The following is a 17500-nucleotide window of genomic DNA, read 5'->3' as shown; positions in this document are numbered from 1 at the left end:
TATTTTTATCTGTTCTGAAATTAATTCCTGGCTTTTGTCTGTTTTGTTCTCCAGTGACGTCCCGCCCAAAGGCACTTTCATGACCACCATCAAGCTGAAGCCAAAAAAGAAAGGCAAGAAACAGATCGTCGCCATCTTTAACTCCAAACAGCTGGAGGACGTCAACGGTACCCATGACGTCATCGTCAGATAGATTATCACGTCATCGTGTCGACAGAAGCTGCCATGAGGTCATTTACCTGTATGACGTCAGCGCTTCATGTCTTGGCTGGATCAAACGCGTCTTCATCGTTTACTTATCGCTTCCAAACCCACTGCCTACACTACCGCACAAATACAATTTTTAAATGGCACCATCAAACCTTTGTCATTAGGATCAAGCTATGTCAGCCACCGGTTTCAAACACATCAGTCCTGTTCTTTGAACTGTTAAATAGGAACACATTAGTTTTGCTTTTGATCACTCCTAAATTCTCAAAGTTGAGATATGTTCTTATAAAAATACCTCATCACCACGAGTCTTCGAGAAACTGTCATACGATTTTACGTTTACAAGTGAAGGTACATCCATAATCAAGGTTGACATGTTTTAGTTTACATGGTTTTTGCCTTCCAAAAGAGTTGAAGCGATGGGCGAATTTGAGATATATAATTTCAAAGTAGAAGAAGCATTTAACTTCGGAGGTATCAGTTTGTAAGCTGACGTTTTGCAATGCACAATACATTTTCTGTTTTTAATCATCAGTTTGGTACGTATCTTACAATCAAAAATCCTACATTCTTTTCCTGTCTGTAGTATTATTCACGTGAAAAGATGCTGATTTATCCTGATTATTTCACCAAAGTATAGCCTAACGTGTAATGCAAGATATTACATGTGTGTACTTTTGTCAAGTCCGTTTTCGTTGTTTAAATTTGTATGTGTTAATCGTACAATGTCTGTTCTCGTTATCTTTACGAACGATACTGAAAACAAATTTGTGACCCTCCACCACGGAATGAGTCGCATGTCATCTTTGCATGATTTTCATATGTTTACATTTTCCTAAAGAGTGTTTTATGCTCTATCCAGTGGTAAAAACCGTTTTAGAAAAGAGCGAACACTTTTCGAGTTATAAGCCTGTGACTAAGGTGACCCTCACACTTTTACCACAGTCCCCCCGGACTTATATTAAGCCTAGCGCAGAACCGCGCGAGGTGACATGCGACTCATTTCGTGGTGGAGGGTCACATTTGACATTGAAGACAGGCCATTATTATCAAAATGCATTTAAGATGACAAAAATATGCAATGATAGTACATCTGCTTCTCATGAAATTATATCACTCGCCATATATATGTTGTAATGATGTAAGAGAGGAATCGAATTGTTCAATGTTTATTGTAATCTATGTTGTGAACCAGGTGAACCTGAAAATGAACATGAGAATGAAAATGTGAGAGAGTGCAAGTGGTACTGCCAGTGGTGGCATCGACTGAAACACCCCCCACACATCATAATTGTTCTTTGAAGTTCATTCAAAATGCGTTTTTTGTTATTCATTGAGTGTAGATGACAATAATGTCATGGGCCACTTACTTTTTTTAAATGACTATGCACATTTCTGTGTGACAACTGACGAAGAATAGAAACCAACAAGTCAATCAATCAATCAATATGAGGCTTATATCGCGCGTATTCCGTGGGTACAGTTCTAAGCGCAGGGATGTTTTTATTTTTTTTATTTTTTTTTTATTTTATGCAATTTATATCGCGCACATATTCAAGGCGCAGGGATTTATTTATGCCGTGTGAGATGGAATTTTTTTACACAATACATCACGCATTCACATCGGCCAACAGTCACACTGCCTTAATCTTTTTTATGCAAACATGTCTAATTTTACAGATGAACGAATGCAAAGAAGCGGCGTGATTTTAAAGATATGCCTGTATGCTAACTTGGTAGTGACAGCAGTCAAACAGCCAAACAGCCAAACATTTCTGTGTGACAACTGACGAAGAATAGAAACCAACAAGTCACACTGCCTTAATCTTTTTTATGCAAACATGTCTAATTTTACAGATGAACGAATGCAAAGAAGCAGCGTGATTTTAAAGATATGCCTGTGTGCTAACTTGGTAGTGACAGCAGTCAAACAGCCAAACAGCCAAACATTTCTGTGTGACAACTGACGAAGAATAGAAACCAACAAGTCACACTGCCTTAATCTTTTTTATGCAAACATGTCTAATTTTACAGATGAACGAATGCAAAGAAGCGGCGTGATTTTAAAGATATGCCTGTGTGCTAACTTGGTAGTGACTGAGCAGTCAAACAGCCAAACATTTCTGTGTGACAACTGACGAAGAATAGAAACCAACAAGTCACACTGCCTTAATCTTTTTTATGCAAACATGTCTAATTTTACAGATGAACGAATGCAAAGAAGCGGCGTGATTTTAAAGATATGCCTGTGTGCTAACTTGGTAGTGACAGCAGTCAAACAGCCAAACAGTCAAACATTTCTGTGTGACAACTGACGAAGAATAGAAACCAACAAGTCACACTGCCTTAATCTTTTTTATGCAAACATGTCTAATTTTACAGATGAACGAATGCAAAGAAGCGGCGTGATTTTAAAGATACAGTATGCCTGTGTGCTAACTTGGTAGTGACAGCAGTCAAACAGCCAAACAGTCAAACATTTCTGTGTGACAACTGACGAAGAATAGAAACCAACAAGTCACACTGCCTTAATCTTTTTTATGCAAACATGTCTAATTTTACAGATGAACGAATGCAAAGAAGCGGCGTGATTTTAAAGATATGCCTGTGTGCTAACTTGGTAGTGACTGAGCAGTCAAACAGCCAAACATTTCTGTGTGACAACTGACGAAGAATAGAAACCAACAAGTCACACTGCCTTAATCTTTTTTATGCAAACATGTCTAATTTTACAGATGAACGAATGCAAAGAAGCGGCGTGATTTTAAAGATATGCCTGTGTGCTAACTTGGTAGTGACAGCAGTCAAACAGCCAAACAGTCAAACATTTCTGTGTGACAACTGACGAAGAATAGAAACCAACAAGTCACACTGCCTTAATCTTTTTTATGCAAACATGTCTAATTTTACAGATGAACGAATGCAAAGAAGCGGCGTGATTTTAAAGATACAGTATGCCTGTGTGCTAACTTGGTAGTGACAGCAGTCAAACAGCCAAACAGTCAAACATTTCTGTGTGACAACTGACGAAGAATAGAAACCAACAAGTCACACTGCCTTAATCTTTTTTATGCAAACATGTCTAATTTTACAGATGAACGAATGCAAAGATATGCCTGTGTGCTAACTTGGTAGTGACAGCAGTGAAACAGCCAAACAGTCATACACTGATTTGATGAACGCCCAAAACAGTACAAGAAGCCAAATTATTACTCCTTGTGGAATTTACGCTCCTCAAAATTCTTATATTAACGTTTACGGTTGTTTTTTGAATGGAAATCGCAATGTATACGTTTGCGTTGAGTTTTGTGGTGGTGAGAAAAAAACACCATTCCTGCTAATTATGCATAATTGTACCAGATGAATTCTACTCCCATACCAAATTCTTAACATGGGCTTTCTCGCTGCGCTGCGAACGCACAGATTATTTGTTGTTTTGTAACTTGCTTTTTCTTGTCTCTGTCTCTTTCGTTTTGTCTTGTCTCTTTCTTCTTGTTCAGGTTCCCAATCTCTTTTTTAACTCACTTGAGACGCATTTCTGCTGTTTTGTTTTTATTATATATTCGTTAATTGTTTTATGTGCCAACTTATTGATGATAAGTATATGTTGTTAAGTCTTTCAGAGCACAGAGGCTAAATAAAAGACACTTTTCCAGAACGTTATGTGTTTGTCTTGTGTCCTTAGCTCACTTAGAACTAGAAATATTAACAATTTGTATATATATGTCGTGCCGAGTTCACGTAATTGCCGATTCCGCGTAATGGGCAACATTTTTGCCCATTTTCCGTGAATTCGGCACGCCATATATATACAAATTGTTAATATTTCTAGTTCTAAGTGAGCTAAGGACACAAGACAAACAGCACTCATTGTGCCACAGTATATAATAATCCTGTCTCAGTTCTCTAATGATTCTGTAGGGGTTTCTATATCCTTTGTGGTGCTTCCATGCGTGTACTTGTTTGGTAAGAACTTGGTACACAAAGAGACATACGCTTTTTGCCTTTAATCTCAATATTAACAGTATTTTAATGTAGTGCATATTTGTGCTGTGTAAGAAATATACCTAATAAAAATTATGAATGGTTTCAAGTTTGATTTGATGTGTGTGTGTGTGTGTGTGTGTGTGTGTGTGTGTGTGTGTGTGTGTGTGTGTGTGTGTGTGTGTGTGTGTGTGTGTGTGTGTGTGTGACATTCAAAGAGGCAGAGAGCGTGATACAGAGAGAGAGAGAGAGAGAGAGAGAGCAACAGCACGTTTACTCTACTTCTGTTACACGCAAGCGTGCACAGACGCACGCACACACACACACATACACACAAACACACACATAGACACACACACACACACACACACACACACACACACACACACACACACACACACACACACACACACACAGAAAAAAGCAGCACTGCCTATTGTGACAAAGATGTTTTTAGAAATAAAAAGACAAGGGAAGTACAGTCGTAGATTTCCCATCGACAACGTGATCAAACTGCACGCACGCATTCACGATGGCTCCCTCCAGGTGTGTGTGTGTGTGTCTGTCTGTCTGTGTATGTGTGTGTGTCTGTGTCTGTGTATGTGTGTGTGTGTCTGTCTGTGTGTGTGTGTGTCTGTCTGTGTGTCTGTCTGTGTCTGTGTATGTGTGTGTGCGTGTCGGTTTGTGTCTGTGTCTGTGTGTTTCTACCTGGGATACGTATCCTTGGCGGATTATGACATTATTCAGTTATTCTGCAGAAAAACCAAAATGCTGGAGAAAAACTGTCTTTTCTGCAGCATTTCTGCATAATGTCATCTTTCGCCGAAGCAGCGTTTTTTTTCTGCAGCAAAACATTTTACTGCAGTAAAATTGAAATCAAGAATGCTGCAGTAAAACGGTGCTGTTGTTTTACTGCAGAAAACCTGTTTTTATTTTTTCTGCAGCATTTTGTACTGGCTCTTGGCGGATTATGACATTATTCAGTTATTCTGGAGAAAAACCGAAATGCTGGAGAAAAACTGTCTTTTCTGCAGCATTTCTGCGTAATGTCATCTTTCGCGAGAGCAACGGTTTTTTTCTGCAGTGAAACAGTTTTACTGCAGTAAAATTGAAATCAAGAATGCTGCAGTAAAACGATGATGTTGTTTTACTGCAGAAAAACTGTTTACACTTTTTCTTCAGCATTTTGGCATTATTCAGTTATTCTGCAGAAAAACAGAAATGCTGGAGAAAAACTGTCTTTTCTGCAGCATTTCTGCATAATGTCATCTTTCGCCGAAGCAACGGGTTTTTCTGGATTTACTACAGTAAAATTGAAATCAAGAATGCTGCAGTAAAACGGTGCTGTTGTTTTACTGCAGAAAACCTGTTTACACTTTTTCTGCAGAATTTTTTACTGGCTCATTATAATGTTGGAGCACGCGATCTCCCCTCTGTCGAGAGATGGACTCATCCAGAATTACCAATAGTTACAAACTATTATACTATCACAGGGGGCGACGAATACAAACGCTACTTTACAAGGTCGTTCGTTTTTCTCCAGAAAAACTGTGACAGACTATTCTGCAGTAAAACAACATCACCGTTTTACTGCAGCATTCTTGATTTCAATTTTATTGCAGTAAAACTGTTTTACTGCAGAAAAAAACCCGTTGCTCTCGCGAAAAATGACATTATGCAGAAATGCTGCAGAAAAGAACGGTTTTTCTCCAGCATTTATTATGCAGAAATGCTGCAGAAAAGACAGTTTTTCTCCAGCATTTCTGTTTTTGTGCAGAATAACTGAATAATGCCAAAATGCTGAAGAAAAAGTGTAAACAGTTTTTCTCCAGTAAAACAACATCTCCGTTTTACTGCAGCATTCTTGATTTCAATTTTACTGCAGTAAAACTGTTTTACTGCAGAAAAAAAACGTTGCTCTCGCGAAAGATGACATTATGCAGAAATGCTGCAGAAAAGAACGGTTTTTCTCCAGCATTTCTGTTTTTCTGCAGAATAACTCAATAAAGTCATCATCCGCCAAGGATAGATACGCGCATGGTTTTACTTGGATGCATCCCAGAAATAATTGACTTGACTTTTTGTGTGGGTGTGCTAAATTAGCTCTCTTTTTTTTTTTTTTAACAAATCCAATGTCAATCTAAGAATTCACACGCAAAAATGCTACGTAAATAATTTAAACTTTTTTAAGTGGCACATGAACTAGAGAGTGTTGTGCCTGAATGAAATATTGTAAAAGGTCTCGAAGGTTCTACCAAAGTCCCCCCTCCGTCCGCCTGGTGCATCCCTAATGTTCTTTGTCAGGTTCTCCTCTTTTTATATTTAGTCAAGTTTTGACTAAATATTTTAACATCGAGGGGGAATCGAAACGAGGGTCGTGGTGTATGTGCGTGTGTCTGTGTGTCTGTGTGTCTGTGTGTCTGTGTGTGTGTGTGTGTGTGTGTGTGTGTGTGTGTGTGTGTGTGTGTAGAGCGATTCAGACTAAACTACTGGACCGATCTTTATGAAATTTGACATGAGAGTTCCTGGGTATGATATCCCCATACGTTTTTTTCATTTTTTTGATAAATGTCTTTGATGACGTCATATCCGGCTTTTCGTGAAAGTTGAGGCGGCACTGTCACGCCCTCATTTTTCAACCAAATTGGTTGAAATTTTGGTCAAGTAATCTTCGACAAAGCCCGGACTTCGGTATTGCATTTCAGCTTGGTGGCTTAAAAATTAATTAATGACTTTGGTCATTAAAAATCTGAAAATTGTAAAAAAAAATAAAAATTTATAAAACGATCCAAATTTACGTTTATCTTATTCTCCATCATTTGCTGATTCCAAAAACATATAAATATGTTATATTCGGATTAAAAACAAGCTCTGAAAATTAAATATATAAAAATTATTATCAAAATTAAATTGTCCAAATCAATTTAAAAACACTTTCATCTTATTCCTTGTCGGTTCCTGATTCCAAAAACATATAGATATGATATGTTTGGATTAAAAACACGCTCAGAAAGTTAAAACAAAGAGAGGTACAGAAAAGCGTGCTATCCTTCTTAGCGCAACTACTACCCCGCTCTTCTTGTCAATTTCACTGCCTTTGCCATGAGCGGTGGACTGACGATGCTACGAGTATACGCTCTTGATGAAAAATGGCAGCTACTTGACTAAATATTGTATTTTCGCCTTACGCGACTTGTTTTATATTTAGTCAAGTTTTGACTAAATATTTTAACATCGAGGGGGAATCGAAACGAGGGTCGTGGTGTATGTGCGTCTGTCTGTCTGTCTGTCTGTGTGTGTGTGTGTGTGTAGAGCGATTCAGACTAAACTACTGGACCGATCTTTATGAAATTTGACATGAGAGTTCCTGGGTATGAAATCCCCGAACGTTTTTTTTATTTTTTTGATAAATGTCTTTGATGACGTCATATCCGGCTTTTCGTGAAAGTTGAGGCGGCACTGTCACGCCCTCACTTTTCAACCAAATTGGTTGAAATTTTGGTCAAGTAATCTTCGACGAAGCCCGGACTTCGGTATTGCATTTCAGCTTGGTGGCTTAAAATTTAATTAATGACTTTGGTCATTAAAAATCTGAAAATTGTAAAAAAAAATAAAAATTTATAAAACGATCCAAATTTACGTTTATCTTATTCTCCATCATTTGCTGATTCCAAAAACATATAAATATGTTATATTCGGATTAAAAACAAGCTCTGAAAATTAAATATATAAAAATTATTATCAACATTTTTTTTCGAAATCAATTTAAAAACACTTTCATCTTATTCCTTGTCGGTTCCTGATTCCAAAAACATATAGATATGATATGTTTGGATTAAAAACACGCTCAGAAAGTTAAAACGAAGAGAGGTACAGAAAAGCGTGTTATCCTTCTCAGCGCAACGAATACCCCGCTCTTCTTGTCAATTCCACGGGCACTGCCTTTGCCACGGGCGGTGGAGTGACGATGCTACGAGTATACGGTCTTGCTGCGTTGCGTTGCGTTCAGTTTCATTCTGTGAGTTCGACAGCTACTTGACTAAATATTGTATTTTCGCCTTACGCGACTTGTTTTCTTTTTTTTTTTGACCTCAGTTGCATGCAAGGCTGCTTTGTCAGGTCCTCTGACATTCACATGAAGCTAGCCTTTTTACATTTAGTCAAGTTTTGAGTGTGTGTGTGTGTGTGTGTGTGTGTGTGTGTGTGTGTGTGTGTGTGTGTGTGTGTGTGTGTGTGTGTGTGTGTGTGTGTGTGTGTGTGTGTGTGTGTGTGTGTGTAGAGCGATTCAGAGTAAACTACTGGACTGATCTTTATGAAATTTTTCATGAGAGTTCCTGGGTATGATATCCCCAGAGTTTTATTTTAGTTTTTTGATACATGTCTTTGATGACGTCATATCCGGCATTTTGTAAAACTGAGTTGAGGCGGCACTGTCACACCCTCATTTTTCAAAAACATTTATTGAAATTTTGGCCAAGCAATCTTCGACGAAGACCGGACTTTGGTATTGCATTTCAGCTTGGAGGCTTAAAAATTAATTAATGACTTTGGTCATTAAAAACCTGAAAATTGTAATTGAAATTGACTAAATGTTGTATTTTCGCCTTACGCGACTTGTTATGTTTAAAATCACCGATGCTTTTCGGGTCACACAAATAAAGCATCAAAATAGATCATGTCTGCTGATGTATGTGTGTGTGTGTGTATGTGTGTGTGTGTGTGTGTGTGTGTGTGTGTGTGTGTGAGTGTGTGTGTGTGTGTGTATGTGCATGTGTGTGTGTGTGTGTGTGTGTGTGTGTGTGTGTGTGTGTGTGTGTATGCTGTGGTGTATGAGCATGAAAAACTTGAATGTTGAAAAATCTTCACAAGTCATCACGTTTGGCCCATGTGTATAATCAATTCATAAACTGGCGCCTTAGCATTTATTGTGCAATCAAAACCAATTCGCTACAATTGTTTGGCCATACTGTAGGAGCTGACACACAAAATCAAGGAGCTGACAATTAAAAAAAAACAAGCATCTGACACAGACAAGCAAGGAACTAACACACAAAAACGCAAGAAGCTGACAGAAAAGAAGCTGACACACACAAAGCAAGGAACTGAGTGACACACAAAATCAATAATCTGACACACAAAAGTTAAGAGCTGACACACACAAAGCAAGGAACTGAGTGACACACAAAATCAATAATCTGACACACAAAAGTTAAGAGCTAACACACAAAAAGCAAGGAACTGAGTGATACACAAAATCAAGAAGCTGACACAGAACAAACAAAGAAATGTCAAAGAAAAGCAAGAAGCTGACACAGCAAAGCAAAAAGCTGACATAAAAAAAAACAAGCTGACACAGAAAAGCAAGGAGGTCACACATACACGAAAGTAAGCTGGCACAAAAAAAAAGAGAAAAGAACTGACACAGAAAAGCGGAGCTGAATCAAAAACGCAAAGAGCTCAGTGACACAGGAAAGCACAGATCAGACACAGAAAAGCAATGAGATGACACAGAAAACAAGACGCCGACATAGATAAACAAAGCATGTGCGTGCACTGAACAATACCGACAAGAGCGATATCATTTATTTAGCATTCCTTTTCAAAAGCGTGGAAGAAGCGGAAATGTAAATAAGAAAATGAGATTGCTTTCTCAGTACGTTGCATTTCAATGTTCTTCGTCCAGTAAGATCAAATGCTTGTACATCAGGCGTTGAATATAGTACATCCCGGACTACATTGTAATGTAATGTTCTTCGCCCCTTTAGATCAAATACTTAAACAACAGGTCTTATATTCAGTTCATCCTTAACTGTTTTGCCCTAGCTTTGGGGATTATAACTACACCCAATTAAAATTAATGCAATAAAATATCCAGAGAACCGTGGCCGGCGGCGTGGGAAGAAATGCAATTACCTAATTATAAGATAAACCACAACTCCATGAACTTGTTAAACGTGTGAAGTAAAACTAACCTTTAAAATTGCAGAGGTGATCTTTTTGACCCAAAAATAAATATTGGATAAAGAAACCCAAATCAATCGATTCTAGGTGGAGTTTTTTAAAGCCTGAAGATGTAAACAGAATTGTGTTTAAAGAAACATCACAGTAGTCAGCAAGGGAGACAATTAAAACACTTACAATTGTAACCTTTGCACTTATAGAAGGAAACAACGTTCGAAAAGAATTTACATCAAAAGCAACAAAACAGTACTGTTATGAATCAGGGTACTGACAATTAGACTGAGATTTAAGGTTCATAAGATATCACACGCACTCAGCAGAAGTGTTAAGTAAATCATTACATTGTATATGTACGTACCTACTCTTGATTCGACCGTTTCAGGTAAGTTTATTTTAAGTAGCACATCATCTAATTAGCGTAGAATCTGACTCAGATTGGGTAAACAGACTTGACAGGGAAACGGTTCTACCAAAGTTCCCAGATCCCTCTCCTCCTTCTCCTCCTTCTCCTCCTACTGTTATATTGCTACTGTGCCTTCGCAGTTCTGCCATTCACTCCTCCGACGTTCGTGTAAGCGGGTCTTTTTCTGTTTGAACTCTCCTGTGGTACTTCTTTATGTTGCGCTGCACACCACTCAATGCATTATGAACAACGAATGTTGCTCGATGGTACTAACTGTGTGTAATCGTTTGTTTCAGATCTCAACTGACCGTCGTGTAATTACCTTGGCTGATCTCATCAACTAACAAGGTGGAATCCGTTTTGTAAATCCTGATATTAATTTGGCGAAGTCGTCTTTGCGCATTCTACTTCACGAAGAACGCTGCGCGAAGCTTGGTCATTGACATTTGGATAAAAAGACTTTGCAAAGTCTTAACGAATTCAACTTCGGTTCAATAAAGGATAGCTTTAAAGGACAACTCCGCCTCGTCAGAGACTGTAGAGTACACATGTCCTCTCCAGTCTAGAGTACACATGTACTCTCCAGTCTCTGGCCTCGTGAAAACAGTCCGCCTCACCGTCTCAGATGTGGTTAGGCTTTTACATGGGATAAGACTACTTTTCCTCCAGTTTACTAATATTTGGCAATATGTTTTTTTCATGGCCGGACGACCTCAAGTTAATCTTGCAACAACAGGGAGATATTCCTCTAGAAATAAAATTCTTCTCTCTTCGATTCAAACTTCATATTTTCGTTTAAACTTTTTTTCTCTTGTGTCTTCTCTCTGACACACGGAATGCCTCGCCGCAACGACCATCAGCTTACAGGCCGGCGTACAGTAGCACTCCCCGCTTTTTTTTCTTTCTTTTTTTGAGTTATGAAATCCTTTGTTTGTTTGTTTTTCAACGGAATGAGTTTATGTATATGTTGAAATAGTTTGCAATTCTTTTTTGTTCTTGCATTTATTTATGTTTTGTCATGTACCCCAATGGGGTTTCTGAAATAAATTATTTGCCTTGCTTTGCCTTGCCTTGCCTCCCGTCCGGGTTTTCTCAGAGCCGTCGCCGCAGCCCCTGCCCCAGGTCCCACGACTCTTCACCCCCACCCGCTCGCCCTCACGACCTTCTACCATGGGATTTCGTACTTTCGATGATGTGCTCGAATCGCTCCGGGTGGCTAAAGTGCATGACTACGGCTACGTTCAGCCGGATGACCCATCGATGGACGACGACGAGGATGAGGACGACCAGTCATGGAAACAGGGTGAGTACTCCTCGGGACGTGGTCGTGGGAGTGTTGGTGTGGGAGTGGCGAGTAGTGGAACATTGTTGTTAGATTGATGTTTGATATGTGTGGGATTGCACTATAAATAATATTATGTTATTGGGTTTTTTCCCCAATGATTATACTGCGCTTTGAGCAGGGTTTAAACCTTGGATACACGCGCTTTATAGATATCATGTATTATTATTATTATCTATTATTATCTTTCAATGGGTACTTTAATCAAGTAGGGCCCAGTTTTGGGCATGGGGACGAAAGGAATACAGAGCATCCATCGCAATACCAAACGATACAACCATCAGTTAATCTCTATCACCTGTGTGCAACCACAACAAAAATGCGATCCTTTTTGTAACGACAATGTTCATACCCGTGTTATTTTACTCTATGCCCTTAAAGCCGCGAGCTTTGGGTATCTAGCACGCTCTTGGGGTTGAGAATATCAATCATAGGGTTACGTGACAACTACTCAAATGAGGATACAGTCACAACCGACTCTCCAAGAGCCTAAGTCTCTTTATTTAAAAATCCCCAACAGAGGGAGAGAGAGAGAGAGAGAACTCAGAACTCAGAACTCAGAACTTTATTACATAAGGATAAAGGTTTTAGGCTTAGCCTAATCTTCCAACCTGTCCTTGGAACATATACAGACAATAATTGTAAACGAAAGCAAAGACTGCGCATATACACACACACACACACACACACACACACACACACACACACACATACACACCCACGTATACACACACACATGCACACATACACTCACACACACACACACACACACACACACACACACACACACACACACAAATGCACACACACACATGCACACACACATGCACACATATACACACACACATGCTCGCGCGCGCGAGCGTGCGCTCGCATACCTACACACAAGTACATGCTATCATTTCATACCTAAAAGGAACAGTATCTAATCAAAGTATTAAACTAGTAAAAACATCAAAATAATGGTCGAGTATAAACATAAAAAACAAAACACTTAAGAGCATTGCATACATTATCCGAGTACACAATCGAAACTAGACATCAGGGGCAGTTTATAGTGTGATCAAATGTGTGTGCAACTGCCTTTTAAAGGCCTTTAATGATGCGGATCGTTTAATTTCTATTGGCAAAGAATTCCACAGAGATGATCCTGAAAAAGCTAAGCTGGATTTATAAAGATCTATACGAGGAATTGGAGGAAGTAAATTTTGAGACCCATACCTCTTCGTAACATGTGTAAAATAGGATTGCACATAACTGGGCACATCCCCATGAACTACTTTATACATAAAGACAGCCTTATTGTATGCAAGGTGGGTTTTTAGGGGAAGGAAATTAAGGATGTTTAACTTCATTTCTGTAGACATGTGCGATTCATACAGGATAAGTTTTGCAGCACATGCTTGAATTAGCCTTTTGAAACTACTTAGTAGGATGCTTGGTGCATCCCGGGGGGCCACTGCCCATAGAAGGACGGCTGGGTGTGTGGGTGAGAGAGAGAGAGAGAGAGAGAGAGAGAGAGAGAGAGAGAGAGAGAGAGAGAGAGAGAGAGAGAGAGAGAGAGAGAGAGAGAGAGAGAAGAGTGGGGAAGAAAACGTCGTGATCTTGACCTAATAAGTTTACTGTAAGTAATCCTCCATGGTTATGTTACCTCTGATTTATGGGCGTGAGGAAGAATGCATGGATAATTCGTGATGTCTTGAGCGTGCTCTGTGTATGTAGGAGGAGAAGGCGTTTGTCGTTAAAATAAGCTTTACATTTTAATTTGAGTTGAAATCATTTCTGAATGTTGTATGTTTGATAAAATTGAAATTCACCCGACAACTATGCCGTTCAACGATTATGAGTCTCAATGAAGAATTTGCAGTCATATTGCAGGCGATGTGACTACAGTGACTCAATGTCATGGTTTCAATACACTGTCCTTTCCTGGATGCAATACACTCCGGACAAGCAAAACCGCTTGTAGCTCTTGAAAACGGAGTAGTGCTGCCTTGGTGATAGGGTAGAAAACAACAATACATGTAGGCATCCACGTGGGAGTTGCCCATTGACGAAGATAAAAAAGAAGGTTGGTTGGTTGGTTGGTGGTTGGATGGTTGGTTGGTTGGTTGGTTGGTTGGTTGGTTGGTTGGTTATTGGTGTTTATCGTCCCTACAACCTATATGACAATCCGGTACCGACGAAGAAGAAGAAGGAGGAGATTAAGATGGCGCTATAAGTCTCATCTAATTCACATACCAAAATCCTTCCTCTGTAGTCCTTCACAAAATTGTTGGTTATTATTGTTTAATGTCTCTTCATCATCCTGCACATAGGCCAGACTAATCGTTTGACGTCATTTACTCAGGATGGTACTTCTTTCACCTGTTGCAGAGTCTGCCCGTGACAACAAGAAGGTCCTGGGCGTAAAGAACGTGGACTTTCTGGTTCCCGAGAACGTGACGCAGCACCACACTGATGAGTTCGACATCACTGAGCTGTCCAAACCCAAGCTGGTGGTGCGTCGCGGCCAGCCCTTCAACATCAGGATCACCTTCAACAGGGAGTACGACCCGCAGAAGGATGACCTCCGCCTTGTCTTTGAGATCGGTATGTTTTCTTGTGGAATTGGATATGAAGTGTACTCAATATGATAAGGGATTTATCCTTTACACGTTCGCGTTTTCGCTAATCAGCATTGTTGAGAAAAAAAGCAAGCAAATGTATTGCTACAAAGCAACTGAAAATGAGAAGAAAAGTAAGCGTTGAATTTTTTGTTTTAACTCTTGCAAGACTTTGTGAACAATGACTCCTCCCTTTGAATTATCAATGAAGTTCTTTAGCTAGGCATCTACCGCGGAGGTGAAAAGATTTTGAAGCGTACACGTCAAACGCAAACCAAAATGGAAAAGCTTGATGGGATTTATCTGTCTTTAAAATACCGCAGATTCATTGGTGATCGTGTTTGGGGTTGCGTATTATCAGGCAGCAGTTGACAAATATTTTGGGGGAAAATCGCAAAAACTTCCAATACGGGGTCTTTTGTTCCGGAGCTGCAACATCTTCGTATTCTTCTTCTTCTGCGTTCGTGGGCTGAAACTCCCACGTACACTCGTGTTTTTGCACGAGTGGAATTTTACGTGTATGACCGTTTTTACCCCGCCATTTAGGCAGCCATACGCTGTTTTCGGAGGAAGCATGCTGGGTATTTTCGTGTTTCTATAACCCACCAAACTCTGACATGGATTACAGGATCTTTTCCGTGCGCACGTGGTCTTGTGCTTGCGTGTACACACGAAGGGGGATAAGCCACTAGCAGGTCTGCACATAAGTTGACCTGGGAGATCGGAAAAATCTCCACACTTAACCCACCAGGCGGCCGCGGCCGGGATTCGAACCCTCGACCTTCCGATTAAGAGGCCGACGTCTTACCACCCCGCCACAGCGCCCGTCTGCAACATCAATGTGCCCACAACAATTCTAGAAATAAGATTACAAACGGAAGTTGACTGAAAATTGGGATATTTTTTCCACGGGTATTGAAGAACGACTTTTAATTCACATAGCACTCGGTCCCTATTGTTTATCAGTTAGCACTTTTGGGGTGGGGGTGGGGGGAACGTTGATCTCTCAAGCCGCAACATTAGAGAGGCAATATAGTAACACGTGTCTTCAGAAGATTTCTTTTGCAGAATCGTGTCAAGTCTGCGACAATAATTTAAAGGGGCCGTACTTCAGCGACCGACAAAAAGTTATTCCACGAGTAGACCCCTTGTTTTTAAAAGAATAACACTGCGTACTTGCTGATCTACGTTTGACTGGCCCCTTACAGGACTGACTTGTATGCAGCATATTTTGGCTCACGGTGCTGATACTTAACGAAGTCTTCAGCTTAAATAGGAGTTATTCCATTCATTAGACACACACGCACGAACAGAAAGACGACGCTTGGCATTCCATGGATCCACGTCTACAAGGGAATGAAAGAAAATAGTAAATGGTACTTGAGAGGCCTTCAAACCAACATAATTCCGTGGTAACATCACGGTCAACGTAGACAAATTTCCACTGAAACCTATCTCTGCATTGACCCAGGTCAAAATCCCTTGTCCGGCAAAGGGACCCACGTGGAATTCGCCTTGTCTGACAAGGACGTGAGGGGAGAGTGGGGGGCTTGGATCACAGACCCGTCGAGCAACAAGACATCCATCAACATCGCCGTCTTGACTCCTCCGACCTGCATCGTGGGCGTGTGGAAGTTCAAGGTCGCCGTGGTCAAGAAGAAGAAGAAGAAGACCTCCGTCTTCCGCTACATGCACAGGGACCCCATCTACATCCTCTTCAACCCCTGGTGCAGAGGTGAGAGGATAACAGCGCGCGCCTATGCGTGCATAATTTGTGTCTGCACTTTTTTTTCTTTACTTTTTATTTTTTTATTCTCTTTTTCGGAGAGTTTTGTTCCACATGTAAAGGCTTTACGTGACAGGACACAGAAAAGGGATCACATTCACAAAAGAGAAGACGTTGGACAATTACAAGACACAGTATCAAGAGTATGTAAAAAAAAAAAATAATAAATAAAAGAATAAACAGCGACAATAAACACGGTAGTTTGTACCAGCCATTGCTTTCTGCCAATGTCTGCGCTTGTTTTCCTGTTGGGCTGTTTGTGTCTCTGTATGTGTAACTTGAAATACGTTTACTTCAATTCATACGTTCACTTTTCTTATGTTTTCCATGACGTATTGCAATGCCCCCTTTTAACCCATGTATATTCGGCCTGCTCTGTTAATTAGTCACTCCTTGCGTTTTCTGCTGTGTTAATTGGTCCCTCCTAGTGTTTTCTGCTGTGTTAATTGGTCCCTCCTAGCGTTTTCTGCTGTGTTAATTGGTCCCTCCTAGCGTTTTCTGCTGTGTTAATTGGTCCCTCCTAGTGTTTTCTGCTGTGTTAATTGGTCCCTCCTAGCGTTTTCTGCTGTGTTAATTGGTCCCTCCTAGCGTTTTCTGCTGTGTTAATTGGTCCCTCCTAGTGTTTTCTGCTGTGTTAATTGGTCCCTCCTTGCGTTTTCTGCTGTGTTAATTGGTCCCTCCTAGTGTTTTCTGCTGTGTTAATTGGTCCCTCCTAGTGTTTTCTGCTGTGTTAATTGGTCCCTCCTTGCGTTTTCTGCTGTGTTAATTGGTCCCTCCTATAGCGTTTTCTGCTGTGTTAATTGGTCCCTCCTAGCGTTTTCTGCTGTGTTAATTGGTCACTCCTATAGCGTTTTCTGTTGTGTCTTGTTCCCAATTATGTGCCTTGTCTGTTTTTGTGACCCAAAATGTGTTCCGTTTTGTTCTGTTATTCCTAGCATGTTCTGCTTTGACCTTTTGTCTTGCTCCCCATGATTTGTTCTGTCGTTTTCTGGCACCAAAGAATTATGCGTTCCGTTTTTTTCAAAGCCGTACATGTTCTGCTGTTTCTTGTTCCCAGTCATGTGTTCTGGCGTTGTCTGTGACCCAAAATGTGTTCAGGTTTTTTTTGTCACCTAAACGTGTTCTACTGCGCCCTGCCACACAGATGATGCAGTTTTCCTTGACCGCGACGCTGAGAGGGATGCCTACGTCATTGAGGACAAGGGAAA

At 40.2% G+C, this 17500-nt stretch overlaps 2 protein-coding genes across 2 annotated transcripts in view; both read left to right on the top strand.

Moving 5' to 3' along the window:
* The window catches only part of LOC138973854 (hemocyte protein-glutamine gamma-glutamyltransferase-like), an 80646-nt gene extending 76347 nt beyond the window's left edge, over positions 1-4299 (top strand). The window contains exon 17 of the mRNA XM_070346565.1: positions 55-4299. Coding sequence (XP_070202666.1) covers positions 55-193 — 139 coding nt within the window. The 3' untranslated portion in view covers positions 194-4299. The remainder of the gene's footprint in view (positions 1-54) is intronic.
* Positions 4300-10706: 6407 nt separating this feature from the next.
* Positions 10707-17500, top strand: part of LOC138973868 (protein-glutamine gamma-glutamyltransferase K-like) — a 25200-nt gene continuing 18406 nt past the window's right edge. Inside the window, exons 1-6 of the mRNA XM_070346568.1 lie at positions 10707-10726; positions 10855-10906; positions 11655-11861; positions 14277-14492; positions 15978-16241; positions 17437-17500. The exon at positions 17437-17500 is cut by the window's right edge and continues 55 nt beyond it. Coding sequence (XP_070202669.1) covers positions 11729-11861; positions 14277-14492; positions 15978-16241; positions 17437-17500 — 677 coding nt within the window. The 5' untranslated portion in view covers positions 10707-10726; positions 10855-10906; positions 11655-11728. The remainder of the gene's footprint in view (positions 10727-10854; positions 10907-11654; positions 11862-14276; positions 14493-15977; positions 16242-17436) is intronic.

The sequence above is a fragment of the Littorina saxatilis genome, linkage group LG1 (genome assembly GCF_037325665.1).
Source record: "Littorina saxatilis isolate snail1 linkage group LG1, US_GU_Lsax_2.0, whole genome shotgun sequence".
Taxonomy (NCBI): Eukaryota; Metazoa; Mollusca; class Gastropoda; order Littorinimorpha; family Littorinidae; genus Littorina; species Littorina saxatilis.
This window is presented reverse-complemented; position numbering and strand designations above follow the sequence as displayed.